General features: G+C 34.5%; 1 protein-coding gene across 1 annotated transcript in view; it reads right to left on the bottom strand.

Moving 5' to 3' along the window:
• The window catches only part of Kcnu1 (potassium calcium-activated channel subfamily U member 1), a 167,427-nt gene extending 146,719 nt beyond the window's left edge, over window positions 1–20,708 (bottom strand). The window contains exons 1-2 of the mRNA XM_048792764.1: window positions 20,514–20,708; window positions 17,839–17,958 (exon numbers count right to left, since the gene is read on the bottom strand). Coding sequence (XP_048648721.1) covers window positions 17,839–17,958; window positions 20,514–20,708 — 315 coding nt within the window. The remainder of the gene's footprint in view (window positions 1–17,838; window positions 17,959–20,513) is intronic.
• Between the last annotated feature and the right edge of the window lie 291 nt (window positions 20,709–20,999).

Here is a 20,999-nt window from a genome sequence, read left to right as displayed (position 1 = left end):
GGAAATCAGCAGCCCTGAGAACCCAAGATAATATGTTCCTCATGAAGTAAGGGTTTTCATTTTCTGTGCAATGTGCCAAATGCATAGCAAAGGTACTCACAGTCAGACAATGCATAATTGAAGAATGAAAAAATATGTATATTTAATAGGCTTGTGAGTACACAAGTGGAAACAAAATGATTATAAAATAAATGTACAAGGGGAAGTCACACCAATACTGGAGAGCATTACAAGAAGGCTCACACACACACAAAAACAATTAACATCAGGTTCACATTCAGACACATATCACCCTGTTGGAAGAAGACTAAAAAACAACTAAATACAACCAAGTAAGAAACTGACTAACACAAAGCATAAGAATGGAGGATAAAATACCCAAAGTAAAATTCATAAGGAATGCAGATTACAACTACAGACATACACTTCCAACTGTAACACTTAGCAAGGAAGAAGATGACACATGGGAAATACCCAAGGTGACAAGCATTAAAATAACAAGGAAAAGAGAGAAGTAGCCAATTAAGAAAGACCCACATGCAAAAAATTACATAAGATATTAATTACACATGCATTCAAAGAACATGTGGGCACTGGTGAACTATACAAATGGAGACAGATAGAAACCAAAAAGTAACATGGCATGAGATGCAAAGGGTAATATGAGGAGGTGAAGAATGCCAAAACTCTTTGACAATGTTTCAATACAGAATACTGACAGATATCTCTGCAGATATACCCTGAAAATAGAATTTATAGGGCAAATACAATACCAAACCCACAAAAATATACAGTAACAATGGTAGAAATTTACATAGAATTAAGTTCAGCTGTAAAAGCAGTTAAGCCACCAGCCTTTTACGACCACAGCATTAATGTTATGGTATGCAGCCTGAGGGCCACCTGGGATAATATAAAGTCCTCAGAGATCCCATTTTGCAGCCTGGGCAGTACAATGCCTTAGCGATGCATGGGATATACAGTGGAATTTTCATTTGCCACATAACCCTATAGCATCGGAATATATAGAAAATTTAAATGAACTATTAAAAAGAGAATTACAATTATTGCCAGAATTTCTGACTTTCCAACTAAAATTGCTTTAGGCTTATTTCAATCAAAATCAGAGAGAACACAGAATTAAGGGAAATCCTCACTCCTATTTAAATATACCTATGAAAATATAGAAAGGAAGGAATTAGAAATATCTAACATGCTACCTTACAAGTGCAGATCAAAACTAAAGATAAAAGTTTCTCCCCACAGGATATCTTGGCATGGCTGAAAATTCCTATTGGACAACAGGACATAAGGGAACATGACAACTACAGAAAATCTACAATCTCAGTCCCTACAACTAGGTGCACAAATGAACTAATCACACTGGCCATTCGGACATTATCAGTCATGTTAACTATTATGGCAATAATAATTTCTTTAAATTCATTGAACTAAGAATATAGGAAGGGCTATTTTCAAATTACAATATAATACTTTCTAATTAACCATTAACAATTGGGCCATACTTTCCAATATTTAAGACATACCAAATTAATAACATATAAACAAAATTTAAGATAGAAAACATTACGAATATAGACCCCTATGAAAATAACACAAATTATTACATAAACCCACTTCTACTAGCAAAATACAAGACTCTATACAGGAAGACATAACATTCACATTTCCAAAGATTCTTAAGGACATTATCAAAAGAAAGGATTCACTGTAGTGACCAATATGGAACAAAAAATTATCTTTGATAAAACAACCCGTGTTGACCCTGGACTCACAAATTATTATTTTCATATAAAAATCCTGGAATGATGTCCATTTTTCATACGATATCCAGTACAACACAACCTGACACTGCAGGACATACGGTTACCAACTGTAGCTTCAGGCATATCATTTAAATCTTGCTGTATGAACCATGCCTCACGAGGAACCCTGCTACATATGCAGGGTATGCTGAAGTGACACACAGTCCATAAGAACAGCACATTACACAGTGGTCAAAAGGACTCACACTACCTGCACCAAAGCTTTACAAATCCAATCTATGTAAACCCCAATGCACTTAGTTAGAATCATCTACCAACCAACACCAGTTAGGATCCACATATAACTTAGAAAGGGTGATTTTTGTCACAGCCAAAGCAATGGCACATTGTGTGGTGTTAAAGTAATATAATAGATCTTCATAGAACCTACCTGAATAACCACCCACTGACAGATACCTTTTAAGAAAACACCTATAATTGTTTGTAGTACTTAGCAATAACAGCAAATTTAGCAATTTCCAGAATATAGGAAGCTGAAGTTCAGGAAATTAAGACAAACTTAATTTAATTTTAAATGTAACTGGAATGCTTTTCAGCCATCAACAGCACACACAGTAACTGCACTATTTACATCAATTCAGCAAATTTATTCCCTACTAAAAAAATACAACAATTGGTAGAATTACCAAGAACAATTCAATTACAACCTGAACCATAAAGTAGACATCATGATATCATGAAAAATTGTCTACAAACTCTCATGCACTATGTGATTCAAAATAGACTTCACAAACAACATAACTGGATGCAACAGGTAAGAAATAGCATGCAAAGTGGATCATTTTACACTGAGTCATGATCAATAAGAAATAGCACACATTTACCCATCCAGGCCTTCTGGATGTTCAGTATCAAGAGATTATCACTACACGTAATTCAGCATTCAAGTGAAACATTATCAATAGCTTATCTCATCATAGCAATACCACAAATATGCAATTATCATAAATATCAAATTTCAGGTAGAGGAGATCCATTATACATATCAGGATACTATATTAACAAAGAAATTACGTATGAATGGTCATAATCAGTGTATTATACATTTGAAGAGATTACCCCAATCATAGATTATTCCCCCTTAAACATAGCAGTTATACCTACATATGTTCAGAACATGGGAAACTTTGTAAAGCTAATACATTATGTATCAAACACTGAATCAAATACTTAGGTGCAGTATTGTACTCATACCTCAGGATCAAATGCTCAGATTGGCATAAACTCATAATATATAAATTGAAAAATGTAATCAATATTACAATAAATGGGAAATCTTACATAGCCACATATACTCAAGAAATGTCATAGAGGAACCTGTCTGAATCATGGCTTGGTAAAATCCAAGAAACCCCACATGTCAATATAACACATGAGGACAACATTATTGAAACAAATCAGGAAGAACTCAAAAAACAGCAAAGGACTTCCCTTTGAAAATAAATATGTAAAGTGCTCAAGAAGAAAAGAAGATTATGCGAAGGACTTGAGAAAAATTGATAAAGATAAATATATAAAAACATGGTATATAAAACTGGTAAAATTAATGTAAATTTCAACTTTATAAATATAAAGAAGAAATCTTACAGAAGTATAATGCTATGAATCCTCCCAACCACACCACCACATGCAAAACCACACACACAGACACACACACACACACACACACACAGAAGCATACATAATTGCAACCTGGAACTCAATGTTCAAACCAGTTCAACAACATCTGGGAGGAAGAAGGGGTGTTGTGAAAAAAAATCTCCACAAAAATTATCAAGCAAGAGGAGGATATAAATATGAAACACACAGAGATATACAGAGAAATAAATGGTGAATTTGATATACCTATTGTTTTTAATATTCTCTTAAAAATAGAATTACCTACATTAGAAGATGCCAAGAAATAAAAAAGTAATAAAAATAAACTAGAAATGTAAATACCAGCTTATTTTAAGTGTTTACTATGCTTTGAGTGGTTTGCATGTATTATTATGTAATTGTCTCTACAATATAATGAGGTTATTATAATCTCTTTTTATATTTGTACTATATGAATAAATCCAATTTAGAAAAATCAACTTGCCCAAGATTACAAACTAGAAAGTGGAGGAGCTAATATTTGAGCCCATTTCTTATAATTCATAACCAGCATAAATTCTGCCTTTTCAGTAGGCTGAGAAATTAAAACTACAACAGGTGTCCGGTTGTGTATCACATGTCCATTCTCTTTCTTTACTAATAGATCTCCTATTTGTTTATTAAAACCACTGATATTTAGATATTCTTTGGGGTAGCAAACTAAATTTTTAAACTTCTAAAGACCAATAAAACAGATCACTATAAAGGAGAATGATAAAATTCCCCTGGTAAATTAAGAAATGAATGTATTCTTAAATCAATACAAGAAAAAAATCCAACTACATGACATTTATAAGAGACACACTTAAAAGAGAATAAAAGTAAGATTAAAAGACAGTCGAGCAAAGAAATCCCAAACAAGTTTGCATAAAATGAAAGCAGGAAAGTCAGTGTTACATACTAAAATATTCCAGAAAAAGACATTAAATTCAATAAAAATGAATATTTCCTATTGGTAAAAGGTCTATCAATAAAAAGCAGAGCAGATCCACCCACACTGGCTACCGAAGGGCCCATGTGCACAGCACACCTGGTCCACCCCTTTCCTGGTAGGGCAGATACTTACCAGAGCCTAGCCTCTGGTGCAGGACCGCCCCTTCTGACCAGTGTACTACCACAGGAGGTCAAGCCCAGTGGCCCAGATCATCCCACTCCAATTTATGCAGGTCCCAGACCCTGGATGCAGTAGCATCCATTGAGGGACACCAGCAGGTCTGGAAGCCCAACATCAAGGTGAGGTACAGACAATCTGTACAGGTACTACAAGAATATAGGGTAGAAACTGCAATTTCTCAGATTCACACTGCAAGAAAGGAAGACTCATAGCATGAAAAAACAAGGGAGGAAAGTGCCCCAAACAACCCAGTGCACTATAATAACAGAACCTATGAACAGCGAAGTTGATGAAATGTCAGAGAAGGAGTTTAGAAGGTTAAATGATCTGTGAATTAAAGAATGACCTAAATGAGCAAATACAGGCAAAAATTGATCACTCCAACAATGAGATCAGAGACCAAATACAGGTAGCAAAAGATTACTTCAAGAGAGAGATAGAGACCCTGAAAAAAAAATCAGTCAGAAATCCTTGAAATGAAGGATACAATAAATCAAAAAAAAAAAAAAACTCAATAGAAAGTATAACCAACAGACTAGATCACTTGGAAGAAAGAACATTAGATAATGAACACAAAGTATACAATCTGGAAAATAAAGTTGATCACACAGTGAAGAAAGTTAGAAACAATGAACAGAACATCCAAGAATTATGGGACAGCATCAAAAGACCAAATCTAAGAGTTATTGGGATAGAGGCACAAAGTTTCAAACCAAAGGAATGCACAATCTCTTCAATGAGATAATATCCTAAAATTTCCAAAGCATGAAGAATGAATTGAAAAACCAAATACAAATACAAGAGGCTTACAGGACAACAAATGTACAAAATTACAACAGATCTACACCAAGGCACATTACAATGAAAATGCCTAGCATACAGAATAAGGATAGAATCTTAAAAGCTGCAAGAGAGAGGAATCAGTTCACATATAGGGGGAGACCAATTCGTATCTCAGCAGATTATTCAACCCAGACCCTCAAAGCCAGGAGATCATGGAACAACATGTACCAAGCCCTGAAAGAAATGGATGCCAACCAAGAATCTTATATACAGCAAAACCAAGCTTTAGATTTGGTGATGAAATAAAAACATTCCATGATAAACAAAAGTTAAAAAAATTTACAACTAGAAAGCCTGCACTACAGAACATCCTCAGCAAAATATTCCACGAAGAGGAAATGAAAAAAAAAACCGATGAAAATCAGAAGAGGGAAGAATTACACTAAAGGAAAATCTATTCAGAGGAGAAACCAAATCACATTAAATACCAAAAATAAATAAAAATGCCTGGGAATACAAATCATGTCTCAATAATAACCCTGAATGGCCTAAACTCACCAATCAAGACATAGACTAGCAGATGGATAAAAAAAGAAAAGAAAAGACCCAATAATATTCTTCCTCCAAGAGAAACATCTCATAGATATAAAGACATTCACAGACTGAAGATGAAGAGTTGGGAAAAATCATACCACTCGATTGGACTGTGGAAGCAAGCAGGGGTTTCCATCCTCATACCAAATAAAGTAGACTTCAAAGTAAAGTCAATCAAAAAGGACAAAGAAAGACACTCCATACTGCTCAAGGGAACCATACACCAATAAGACTTAACAATGATAAATATATACACCCCAAACAATGGAGTGGCTATGTTCATCAAATAAACTCTTCTCAAGTTCCTCAAGTTTAAGAGTCAAATAGACCACAACACATAATTTTGGGTGAATTTAATACACATTTTTCATCACTAGATAGATCTCCCACACAAAAGCTGAACAAATAAACTATAGAACTCAATAATACAATCAATAACTTAGACTTAACTGACATATATAGAATATTCCAACCTTCAACGAAATAATATATTTTCTTCTCAGCAGCTCATGGATCCTTCTCTAAAATAGAACATATACTATGCTACAAAGCAACTCTTAGCAAATATAAAAAAGGAGAGATACTACCCTGCATTCTATCAGATCACAATGGAATGAAATTAGAAATCAATTATGAAATAAGAAATAAAATCCACTCCAATACCTGGGGACTAAATAATATACTACTGAATGAACAATGGGTTACAGAAGACATCAAGGAGGAGATTAAAAAGTTTTTTGAGGTGAATGAGAACATAGATACATCATTTCAAAATCTCTGGGACACTATGATAGTAGTTCTAAGAGGAAAGTTCATTTTATGGAGTTCATTCCTTAAAAGAAGAAAAAGTCAACAAATAAATGACTTAACACTACATCTCAAAGCCCTAGAAAAATAAAAACAAATCAACACCCAAATCAGCAGAAGACAGGAAATAATCCAAATCAGAGTTGAAATCAATGAAATTGAAACAAAAGAAACAATTTAAAAAACTGACAGAACAAAAAGTTGGTTCTTTGAAAAACTAAATAACATTGACAGACTCTTAGCCATGCTAATGAAGAGAAGGAGAGAGAAAACTCAAATCACTAACATATGTGATGAAAAAGGAAATATCACAACAGGCACTACAGTAATACAGAAGATAATTAGAAATTGTTTTTAAAACCTATACTCCAATAAAATAGAAAATATCAAAGGCATTGAAAAATTTCTAGAGTCATATAATTTTCCCAAATTTAATCAGGATAATATACAGAATTTAAACAGATCAATTTCAAGTGACGAAATAGTAGACACCATCAAAAGTCTATCAACCAAGAAAAGCTCAGGACTGGATGGATACAGAGCCGAGTTCTACAAGACCTTTAAAGAAGAACTAATACCAACACTCTCCAATTTATTTCAGGAAATAGAAAAAGAGGCGGCACTTCCAAACTCATTCTATGAGGCCAATATCACTCTGATTTCAAAACCAGGCAAAGACACATCAAAAAAAGAAAACTTCAGACCAATAACTCTAATGAACATAGATGCAAAAATCTCAATGAAATTCTGGCAAATCAAATACAAAAACATATCAAAAAGATCATGCACCACAATCAAGTGGGATTCATCCCAGGGATGCAAGGTTGTTTCAGCATATGAAATCAATAAATGTAATTCATCACATCAATGGACTTAACAATAAGAATCATATAATCTTCTCTTTCTTTAATTGCTTTTATTTTTTTAAATACCTGACAGCAGAATGCATCACAATTCTTATTACACATATGGACCACAATTTTTCATATCTCTGTTTGTATATAAAGTATGTTCACACCAATTCATGTCTTCACACATGTACTTTGGATAGTGATGTCCATCACATTCCATCATCATTGCTAAGCCCCTGCTCTCTCCCTTCCCCTTGCACCCCTCTGCCCTATCTAGAGTTTGTCTATTCCTCCTATGCTCCCGGTTCCCTACCCCACTATGAGTCAGTCACCTGATATCAGATAAAACATTCGCCATTTTTTTTTTTGGATTGGGTAACTTCACTTAAAATTATCTTCTCCAATTGCATCCATTTACCTGCAAATACCATGATTTTATTCTCTTTTATTGCTGAGTAATATTCCATTGTGTATATATGCCACCAAAAAAACAAATAAACTAATTAATAAATGGGCCAAGGACATGAACAGACACTTCTCAGAAGAGGTTATTCAATCAATCAACAAATATATGAGAAAATGTTCATCATCTCTAGCAATTAGAGAAATGCATATCAAAACTACTCTAAGACACCATATCACTTCAGTCAGAATGGCAGCTATTATAAAGACAAACAATAATAAGTGTTGGCAAGGATGTGGGGGAAAAGGGACACCCATACATTGCTGTTGGGAATGCAAATTGGTGCAGACAATATGGAAAGCAGTATGGAGATTCCTTGGAAAACTTGGAATGGAACCACCATTTGACCCAGCTATCCCTCTCCTCGGACTATACCCAAAGGACTTAAAAACAGCATAAACAGCATACTACAGGGACACAGCCACATCAATGTTTATAGCAGCAAAATTAACAATAGCTAAACTGTGGAACCAACCTAGATGCCCTTCCGTAGATGAATGGATTAAAAAATGTGGCATATATACACAATGATCATCTTAATAGACCCAGAAAAAGCATTTGACAAAATACAGCACCCCATTATGTTTAAAACACTAGAAAAACTTGTGATAACATAAACTTATTTCAACATTATAAAGGCTATCTATGCTAAGCCCTAGGCCAACATCATTCTAAATGGAGAAAAATTGAAGGCATTCCCTCTAAAAACTGGAACAAGACATGGATGCCCTCTTTCATCACTTCTATTTAATATAGTTCTTAAAACACTGGCCAGAGCAATTAAACAGATGAAAGAAATTAAAGGAACACACATAGGAAAAGAAGAACTCAAATTGTCACTATTTGCTAAGGATATGATTCTATACCTGGAAGACCCTAAAAGTTCCATAAGAAAACTCCTAGAACTAGTAAATGAATTCACCAAAGTTGCAAGATATAAAATCAATACTCACAAATCAAAGGCATTTCTGTATATCAGTGACAAATCCTCAGAAAGGGAAATGAGGAAAACTACCCAATTCTTAATAGCCTAAAAAAATTCTTGGGAATCAACTTAACAAAAGAAGTGAAAGATCTATATAATGAAAGTTACAGAACAATAAAGAAAGAAATCAAAGAAGACATTAGAAGATGGAAAGATCTACCTTCCTCTTGGATAGGAAGAATTAATATTATCAAAATGACCATACTACCAAAAGCACTATACAGATTTAATGCAATTCCAATCAAAATCCCAATGACATTCTTTATAGAAATAGATAAAGCAATTATGAAATTCGTCTGGAAAAATAAGAGACCCAGAATAGCTAAAACAATCCTTAACAGAAAGAGTGAAGCAGGTGGCATCACTATACCAGACTTTAAACTATACTACAGAGCAATAGTAAAAAAAAACAGCATGGTATTGGCACCTTGGTAGACCAATGGTACAGAATAGAGGACACATAGACTAACTGACAAAATTACAATTATCTTATATTAGACAAAGTTGCCAAAAACATGCATTGGAGAAAAGATAGCCTCTTCAACAAATGTTGCTGGGAAAACTGGAAATCTATATGAAACAAAATGAAATTAAACCCCTAGCTTTCATCATGCACAAAACTCAACTCAAAATCAATCAAGTACTTAGGAATACAACCAGAGACCCTGCATCTAACAGAAGAAAAAGTAGGCCCTATTCTCCATCATGTGGGATTAGGCCCAAACTTCCTTAATAAGACTCCTTTGGCACAAGAATTAAAATCAAGAATCAATACATAGGATGGACTCAAACTAAAAAGATCTGTGAGGTGAATAGAGAGCCTACATGTTGGGAGCAAATCTTTACCCCTCACACATCCGATAGAGCACTAATAATTAGGGCATATAAAGAACTCAAAAAGCTAAACACCAAAAAAAAAAATAACCCAATCAATAAATGGGCCACGGACCTGAAGAGACACTTCTCAGAAGATGATGTACAATCAATTAACAAATACATGAAAAAGTGTTCATCATCATTAGCAATTAGAGAAATGCAAATCAAAACTACTCTAAGATACCATCTTACTCCAGTCAGAATTGCAGCTATTATGAAGACAAATAACAACAAGTGTTGGCGAGGATGTGGGGAAAAAGGTACACTCATACACTGCTGGTGGAACTGCAAATTGGTGCAGCCAATATGGAAAGCATTCTGGAGATTTCTTGAATAATTGGGAATGATCCCATAAATTGACCCAGCTCTCCCTCTCCTCGGTCTATACCCAAAGGACTTAAAAACAGCATACTACAGGGACACAGCCATATCAATATTTATAGCAGCACAATTCACAATAGCTAAACTCTAGAACCAACCTAGATACCCTTCAATAGATGAATGGATAACAAAATGTGGCATATATACACAATGGAATTTTACTCAGCAATAAAAGAGAATAAAATCATGGCATTTGCAGGTAAATGGATGGAGTTAGAGAAGATAATGTTAAGTGAAGTTAGACAATCCCCAAAAAACCAAATGTCAAATGTTTTCTTTGATATAAGGAGGCTGATTCATAGTGAGATAGAGAACGGGAGCATGGGAGGAATAGACAAACTCTAGATAGGGCAGAGGGGTTGGAAGGGAGGGGAGGGGGCATGGGGTTATTACTGATGGTGGAATGTGATGATAATTATTATTCAAAGTACAAGATATGAATTGGTGTGAATATACTGTGTATACAACCAGAGATATGAAAAATTGTGCTCTATAAGTGTAATTAGAATTATAATGCATTCTGCTGTAACATATAAATAAAAAATTTAAAAAAAGAATTTCTTATAAATTCCACAAAGTGGAAATCATACAAGTAATGTCATCTCTGGACCATAAATTTCTACCAAAGTAGAAAGAATAACCACCCTACTTCCAATAAAAGCCCCTCTTGTGGAAAATGAAGACATACTACAATGTTCCTCTAAACTGATCATGAATCAAAGAAGAAATCAAAATTAAATTAACACAACTTTAAAGATGAACCAGGCACTAATAAAAGTAGCAACTTATTATTTTTTTTTTTGGTCAAAGTCTACAGTCAAAGAAATACTCTGAGGAAATATTCTAATAAATCAAACAAAACTCAAGAATCTGGGAAAATTTGGTCATCTGGAATGGTTGTCTCCCAGGGAGGAGACTACACTAGGATGGTGGGGCTGGTCACTAAATGTGTGTAGTGCTGTCCTGTATCTTTCTAACTAAAGGTGGAGTATAATCTACTGCGCAGTTGAGGAGCCCTTCAAAGACACTTTATGTTTATTGTTTCCTTTTCCTTGGAAAATGTCCTGTGGAGTTAAAAATCAAAACTTTATTTAATACTAATATAGCTGTATAATTTATTGTGCAAAACTGTAGGTTGTTGAAAATGAGATTCCATTAATAATTGCATCAGGAGAACCAAAGAAATTCCAAATTTATGATCATTGTGGTTATAATATACAATATCATGTTGATTTCATAATTACTGTTTAACATCTCCAACAAATAATAATCCAATGCAGAAATGCAGGCACATGTTTGAAATCTCTAGGCAGCCTAAGAAAATAAAAGAAAATCAAAATTTCCTGATATCTGTGTTTAAATATTATTTCATAAATTTCTTCTGGATTGATTTTTTGTTACAATTGTTATTAAGAGAGTTGATCAAAGCAATAAAGGTGTTATTAAAAACTGATAAAATTTTATAGAAGATCCAACCACAAGATGGATTTTTAAAAATTAATATATGCACAGAGGAATATTACTTATTTCTAGAATGAGACAGGGTTCAGCATCAATATTAGTCTTTTTATATTTATAGATGTCAACAATGAAATAGCTTGATGATGTAAATATCAATAATAATTATTACCTATATACACTAGTTGTATATTTTCACACTTATGAATTCATATAAATATTATATTTATGTTAACTCATCCTCATATATTAACTAACTTCTTCATGAAATTCTATCGATAACATTTTCATCTCAATGTTATAATTTCCACTTATCAAAAGGAGGTAATGTCGATAGCTCTCTTTTATAAAATGCACTATTAAAAGGGTTTGGGAAAAAAGAACTGGCATGAGGGTTATTCATATAGATGGATTTTAGGAAATAACAACTAAGAAAGTTGGAGAATACCTGCACCTGCCCACACCCACCTACATCTGCTGATTACCTGTCTTCCTTCCCCTTCCTCGGGGAAATATGTATCCTTGTTTAAAGATACAGTATCCATGAACTAGCCTGAATTCAGATCTGATTTAATCTTCACTGGCACAACTAGACTTACTCTCTACAAGGTTTGCCTCAAGGAGTAGAATATTTTATTACTTGGACGTTTATAGTTTTATAAATATAACTTAAGGGAGGAGTTGAGTTGTCTTAAGTGGACTACACCCCTAAAGAAAATGTTACTGAGCATTTTCAGATGTGAAGAAATTCAAAGCAGTGGTTGCTTCTTGGTTTGGGATGAGAAAGCTCTTATAATGTATGTTTTGTACTTGTTGAATATGGTATTATATGCATATAAATACAACAGTGCAGCTATCCACAAAATCAGTTCATAAAAATTTTACTTCACCAAGTTAGTGTAAGCATGGTGGAACATTTCCTATCAGTCTTTTCTTTACATATATGACAAAGATGTCTAAACTAGAGTACAATATTATGCCATTCACCAAAATAAATCCTTGATGCTTGGTAGTATCTATTCAGACTATAGAATAATGAATAGAAATCTACAAAAAATATAGGTAAAGAGACAACTCGTCTCAAGTTGGTGGACAGGCTTATTTTATTTTAAAACACACAGTGGCCGTGAAGAACGTAGCAAGAAACTGATCTTTTTCCATGTTTCATGTTTGTTTGTTTGCTTGTTTGTTTTTCTCTGTAGAAGGAAAATCAGTAAAAAATGGCAAAATAAATCTTTATTTGACCCAGTTTCCAGCATCATTTTTGAACTATTCTCATTTCTGAATGAGTTGTGCTGCTCCATTGGTGCTAGTTATCCTGTGTGTTAGGGTTAACAACTGGAGTTGTGGCTGCTGTTCAGGCCTATTCATCTACTGAGAGGATTACACATTCACAGAAAAGATTATGCATCTGCATAAAGGATTTAAGGCAGAATACAAAGACACAGAATCCCAGATTACCTGAAAAAATAGGATTCAGAGGAGACAGAGAAACAGCATAGAGGCACTAAATGATGCGAGAATTACGATAAAAATGGATATACTTGCCAAAAATAAGACATAATGACATAATTTTGATTCTAAATTTTCTAGCCAAAAATGAAAGAGAAGCATAGTCATATACACAATTAATGACAACCAAAAAAAAAAAAAAGGAAGATAATAATTGTCTAAGAATAGGAGAACAGGGCCATATATAGAATTAAATTCAGAAGAAAATTTCTTCCACAAGTCATGGTTATAAAAATATGCTTTGTGATGCACCATAACTTCAAGCCCATAGATCCTATACAGCTAATTGATGTCTTGTCCTGTTGTCTTCTAAAAGGTCTCAAGAAGACATCTGTTTGGAAGAGAATTTTCATTTTATTTTCTTTTCATTTGTCGGATGTCTCCTTCTTGTTCAATTTTTCCTTTCTTCTTTCACCACCACTTCCCCTCCGCCTCCTTCCTTTTGTTCTTCTTCCTTGGGTAGTAACCCATGTGTCCTCTCTTAAAGTATTAAGGGGATTTGTCTGTAGATTTTTTTATTTGCTATTTTTGGTGGTTTTGATAGAAACACTGTGCCTTCTTCATTGAAAAAGAAAACTGGGCACTTTATTTTCATTTCTTTGTTCAGGAATTGTTTAATTAGTATTAGAGATATCCACTCAGAAAATTTGTTGGGCTATACCTTGAAGCCATCAGTTTCCTACAGGAGGGAGAGGAGAGGTGCATAATGGTGATAATTAGAGGTCTTTGACAACTTTACTTTTTAAAAAAATATTTGGTCTAAGTTTCTTTTCTTTATGGACAGTTTTGAGAATTTACATTGTTATGGGGAATCATCCAGTTTTGAAACTTAATTGCATGTGTGTGTGTGTGTGTGTGTCTTTTAATTTCCTTGTTATTTGTATTTATTTTCTCACTTTAATGTCTTAATCAAGTATTTGTAATTTTTTCCCTGATTATACTAATGATTTTCTAAATTTTGTTCACTTGTAATGTCAGCTGTTTTATAGCTTATTAATTTCTATATTTTTAATTTATTCTTCTTGAGTTTAATCTCTTTTCATTAATTTTTTTAGTTTAATGCTTAATTCATTTCTTTTAATTATTTTATATTTAGCAAAATAACTTTTACATGTTATGAATTTAACTCAGAACAACTTCCAATTTATACTACAGGGGCAAGGGATATCTAATAGTTTCCTTGCCTTTACTCTCTAAAAACTCTGTAATTTTTCAAAAGTCATTTAAACAGGCTTAACTGTTAGGTCTTTGATATCTTACTTTTCTTTGGATATATTTAATTGCATGGTGTACAGTGATATTGTCTGCTTATACTTTTTTAAAAAATATGTTATTTAGTGATAGATGAACCCAATACCTTTATTTTATGTATTTATTTTTATGTGGTGCTGAAGATTGAACCCAGTGCCTCACATGTGCAAGGCAAGAACTCTGCCACTGAGCCACAATCCCAGTCCCTGCTTCTACTTTTTAAGGTTTATAGTTGTCATTGTTACATATGCCAAAAGTCTACAAATGAAACAAACATTTGTTAAAGTAATCTTTCTTTTCAGAGCATGGATATTAATCATTTCAATAAACTGTCATTAATTAAGCTACTTTAGTCTTTATATTTATAATGATTATTATTTGATTTAGTATGTTCTAATATGAAATAAGTGAACTAAAATCTAATACTACCAATGTGATTTTTTTATATTACACTTTTCATCTTTGTAATTTTACTTATGAATTATTTTGAAGTTATATTCTTGGTATAATAATATACATAATGTCATATGTTGGTCTTTACAAGGATTACATGCTGAGCTATGTTCCTCCCCAAAAAGATAGGTTGAGGTTCTAGTTCCAGGACCTCAGAATATGATTTTGTTTGGAATTAGGGTTTTTGCAGATGCACTCAAGTTAAATGGGGTCACACCATGGGTTCTAATCCAACGTGACTTGTGATCTCATACAAGGGGAAAGTTTGGACACAGGTAAGTAGACAGACAGACACACAAACACACACACACACATGCACATACATACACACACAGGGACAACACCATGTGAACATAAAGGCAGAGGGAAAGGTAATGTGTTTTCATGCTAAAGAGTCTTAAGATTTCCAGCAAATTTCCAGAAGACAGAATACAGGCATGGAGAAAAGCATGGAACATTCTCCCTTGAGCTTCACAGGCAAACAACACTGTCAATGCCTTGATCTGGGACTTCTAGCCAGCAGAACTATGAGACAATACATTGTTGTTGTTTTAAGCCATTGTTGGTGGTACTTTGTTATGTGAGTGAGTTCTGGAAAATGAATACATGTTACTTGGCATGCTTTTTTTTTGCTGTGAATTTAACTTACATGATATCAAAAATTTTCTACTAATTTCTATTGTCATTTGCCAGTATACCTTCCATGATTTCTTTGTTTTCAACCTTTAGTGCCTCTTTAATTTAAAAACATGATCAGATCAAGTCAACCCATTCATGCTATAAGATCCTAGATGGCTTCCCTTACATTAGTATACAATGGTTCCTTTTGAGAGCTTTGTCTCCTTCCTGTGAAGCACAAGCCCTTGAACTATTCTCCAGTCTCTTTTCAGACCTCACAGTCTCCCACCTTCCATGGTCTCTAAGACTATGAAACTTCTTTTGGTACTTGTGGTCACCTGAGCTCTTTACTTCCACAAGTTTGTTTCCTTTATCTGCAACCCTGTTCCCTCCACCCTTCAATTGCATTAGCCTACTAGTTCTTCATGTTTCAGCTCAAATTTTGCCTTTTCAAAGACTTCTTCTCTTATCACTCTATCTAATGTGATCTATCTCCTTAACAAGCACAACTTGCAAACTCATCATTCATAATACTATGGGTTAGCATCTGAATTTATTGATTTAGGTATGTATTTATCACCTCTACCACCACCAGAATTAAGTTCAAGTCTCTTGCTCACAGTTTTTATCATGTCTAGAGTACCGACTTAGCATGTGGTTGACTATTTGTTTAAAGAAGTAAGGGAATTTCTATGAAAACAGAGAAAAGACAAATAGAAGGAAGGAAGAGAATCTAAAATCCATTTCATTCTCTTCTCATTCTTTCCTAAACATTGACTTGGAACCTCTAATAAACTCAATTATGCCTTTTGAGATAGAGTATTTATTCTAATCTAACATTTATTCCATGTCTTCTGGTGTTCCAACTAGATCATCATTAGATGTTACAGGTTGAAAGGACATTTTCCCCATCATTACAGGAATTTCTACTGGTGCACAATCAATGATAAGTTCTTTCTCACCTGCCCCCATATGCAATGCTCCTATGGTGGGTGTTATAAGATTTCTTCTGCTTCCCTCTAGTGCCCTTTAATGTGTTCTTCCCAGTATTATATATACTCACATAGTCAAATACGACTTGAACAGTTGAAGAGACCGTAACCAAGAAATCCTTGATATAATCAAAGAGAATTGCAAAATCCTCCGCAACAGGTCATACCCACAGGGATTTCAGAAAAAGAAACTGAAACTTTAGAAGACAGAAGAAAGGGAGGCACACTCCCGGATGATTCACCATTTCATGCAGCTTTCATGAAAGCACTTTTACTTATATACTTCCAAGCAAACTTTAGCAGTTGATTATACCTGAATTAGCAACACCAACTAGAAAAGTGCCATGTTTTTGCTAATTATAAAGAACAAAGTATGATCTTTAGATCATGTGAACCTACTTCCACTATATCACCATCTGATGGCAGCACATCCCAGATCATAGAAGGAATTTCCTTGTTATTGCTTTAGAACAAACTGTACTGTTGAAATCATGATCACTGCAATGTTTGTTGATAGGGCATCTGCTATTCTCAGACCATGGGAAACACATATTTTCATGACACAGTCTTTTCTCAGGGTGTTCACAGTGCACTAGGGGAGAAAGGCATGTGTCTAGATAATTTTAATAACAGTGTCCAGTGGATTTAACAGAGGCTAGAGGAGGGGCTTTTAGACTGATGTGGGGATAAGGTATGATTCCCTGAGGATACAATGCCTAAACTAAGTTGTAATATGTTCAAGTTACTGAAATTACAATAAGAAGTAAAGCAGTGGAAACCATGGAGAGGCAAAAACAGCTAGTTTGTGTAATGAAGAAAAGAGAAAGAGGTCTGTTGGAATCAAAGAAGGGGAAAGTAGGTGTACATTTTAGGCTAGATTAATTCACCAAATGTCAATTTTGAAAAAATATTCATCCATCTACTACTAATAAAGAGAATAAAATCCATACAACCTTTGCCCTAATTTATAGCTTTCCTTCTTGTAAACATCTAGCAATACTATAAAACCTAATGCCCAGTATTATATTCAGTACAAAGATAAGTAAAGCACAAGAATGGATAGAAAGTGGCAGACACAGGGAGGTGGGGGTGGGGAGGTAGATAAAACCACTGGAATAGTAGATGCTTAGTTGGGTGAAAAAATTACACATACTGAGCCTTAATCATATCTGTGGCTTAAGTCCATTAGCAAGTTAACACTGAGAACATACTTACCAGCACTTGCCCCACAAAGGTCTGTGCTGAAAGCAACATTTCTATACGATCACGGAATACTCCATAAAAATAAAGCCTTCTTAAAGTACTGCTGTGAAAGCTACCCGATGAGAGGAAATCCTATAAACAAAGAAATCAACAGGGTGAGATGCAACTCAGAGAATGCTATCTGCCTTATTTCTGTTGATGAAGGCTCTTATCATGGTATGAGCCAGAGATCACTCTACCTTGCCCAACCCAGGGAACATCAAAGATGCTTATCCAGTATCTCATAGAAGGTATCTTACTGGGTTTGTCTCTGATTTTCTGCACAGCTTTGTTCGTTCTGAATTCTGCAGTCTTTATGCGTGCCTTTCTTGCCTATTCTGAGCCCCAGACCCTCCAAACTGACATGGCTGTCATGTTCAGAACTGGGAGCAGCAAGCTGCTTTCTGCTCCGGGAATGAGTGTTTTTACATATTTCCAACAAAATACACGGATGAAAGAAAAATTTATAAAGGATGTACAGCGATATTTAAGTGATTTCTCAAATATCTGATTTTGTTTTTAAACAACAAGGAGGGTGGAGAGTTGCAAAAATGTTTTGTTGCCTTTGCTTTCTTACCTGGTATCATATTCTCCCCAATTCATCATCTTTCCTTACATCTGCAGAACACCCCTACTTATTGTATTTGAAACGTTATCGTAATAGGATGTGGTAGAGTAGGTATGATTAAGTCAATTTTGCATTGCTAAAGAAACCAGGTTATAGAAGAATGAAATAATTTGCCCAAGAGCAAGTGTCCATACCTGTTAACAGAGTCTAGAACAGTCAGAGAGAGGGATGCTGAATAATAAGGGCAGCCGCAAGCTGACCGAGTCCTTTGGATTTTCTGAAAAGCTCATTTTACCTGGAACCAGGGTTTCAAGATCATTCAGTTTTTATACTTATATTTTCTGAATGGTATGTAGGGAAGCCTCATTAAAAGAGTCTGATGGAGTTGACATCCTGATCAATGGTTTTGTCCTTAAATACATGTGACTCAGCATGTGCATTCCTGAGATGTTGTCTGAGAATAGATTTTATCAAAAATACTTAATATGGCATTAATATGGAATACTCATTTGAATTTCATCTTAAAACTGGAGCTACCATCTGTGGAAAAAATTTGGCTCCAAGATATAATTGAATCATACTTATGGAGGTAGTAAATCATTGAGAATGGGACAATTATAACTCTCCAAATAATTTTTAAAAGATCTTTTCAGAGTAACAAGATTTGTGACATTTTTGCATTTGGCCAACTTTTCCTTAGGCTTATTTAAATATAACAAATTATTGAGAAGAGACTCAAACTTTCTCAAACATTGTCCTTAAATTTGAAAAGCAGAACCTATAGTATTCTGGCTACTTACACCCAGCTTCTTAACATTTTGTAACACTTGTTTAATAATTGAAATTAAAAGATATATCTGGTCTGAATTATACCCAAAGTTGGAGATAAAAAATATAATAAATATGAACTGACAAATACGTTCATGTTTTTACAATTACATAAAAATGAATGTAAAGGAGAAGAAGAAACACAGGACTCAGGAGATTTCAAAATTCTACAAATTCTGTTGCATAGTTTTCAAAAAATAGATATCTGGAGGCAGATTCGCCATGTCTATTTACACCTAAGTCAGTATCTCAGAATTCTTTCCCATATTTTTGTGCCACTGCTTAAATTCTTTAATGTAGAAATAATTATTACTAGAGTGAACTCAGCTATAAAATTTATAAATTTCAACATTGGTTACATTTTATAGAAACCTAAATTGTATATTACCCATAAACTTAAAAATTTACTGCATAATTGTACATTATATTATTTTATATTGCTCTTTCATGTTAAATGTTTTAAACAAATTTTCTATATTAATTATGAAGCACAGGTAATATGTATTCTATTATATGAAAATTACTATAAACTGTTGGGAGAACAAAACAAAATTTGAGAGACAAACTGGAAAGAAAACTACACAGGGCACGGTAAAACACTTTGCCTTTGAGTCATAGAACAGTCATGAGGCAGCATTGAGAGCTTTATTTCAAACTCTTAAGCAATGCCTCACCTTATTAAGGTGTCCTTTTTTCTCATCATCATAATTTGCCAGCTGTTATTCCACAACACCAACACTTGCAAAGCTGACTTGGGTATAAAAACTGTTTATGTGTTTGTGGCTGGTGTAGGTGCACTGTGTTGGCATCGTACATGAGAGACAGCAAACTCATGTGAGCACATAAGCGTGGATGATTTACTAAAGTGAGGGTGACATTGATATCTTGTTCCTTTTTGCCTTCCTGTGCCCTGTGGTACCTAAAACAATTGTCTTTTTAAGATTATAAGTAGAGGTATAGACATTATACCTTATAACATTATAGTCATGGACATTTTTTTTTTGTCAGAATAGTGACCTCAGTTTCCAGAACTGACATTCATCATCAGAAACAGAAGACATTGTTTCCCCCCATGGTGAGTGAGTGAAAACTGGGCCCTGTGCCTACAAGCTTTGGAATGGTGGCCTGGGGACCTATCTCCCTAAGATTAGCCTGAAAATTTGAGGGAAGCCTAAATTGTTTGTTCAACACAAACACATGCCAAACCTATCACTAATCTTCCTACAGAGGGGTCCCAGATAAGGAAACTGACCAAGACAAATCCGGTTCCCTGGAAGTTTCCCCCTTTTTTTATGATTCTCCAGAGTAATCTGCACAGGAATAAAATGATGAGTCCACTGAAGAAGGTCACAAAGGAGGAGAGGATAAACGCTGCCTGGACCTCAGATGTGCAGGTCGTTTTCCCAAATTCTTCCCCATTTTCCTCTTGTAGCTTAGCTTGATACATCAGGAGACGGAATTGTCGGGTCATTCTGTGATGTCATGGTGGCATGGTAACCTTTCCAGGAAGTAGAGTTCATTGTATTACAGCATCTGAATGCCGTATGACAACCAATGAGGAGTTCTGGGGGAAAGGACTCCATCCACCATGCTACCGTGCTGCAGGCTTCAAGTTGGTCATCAGCTGGGGACTGCTAGGACCTCACCACATGGGTAGTCAGAAGATGAGATTGCTAGATCTGATGGTTACATTCATTCTCTCTGACCTCAAGGGAACCACATCCTCTGGGACCATGAT

The sequence above is a fragment of the Marmota marmota genome, unplaced genomic scaffold (assembly GCF_001458135.2).
Source record: "Marmota marmota marmota unplaced genomic scaffold, marMar, whole genome shotgun sequence".
NCBI classification, from domain to species: Eukaryota; Metazoa; Chordata; class Mammalia; order Rodentia; family Sciuridae; genus Marmota; species Marmota marmota.
The sequence above is the reverse complement of the archived record's forward strand: the minus strand, read 5'-3'. Positions and strand labels throughout refer to the sequence as shown.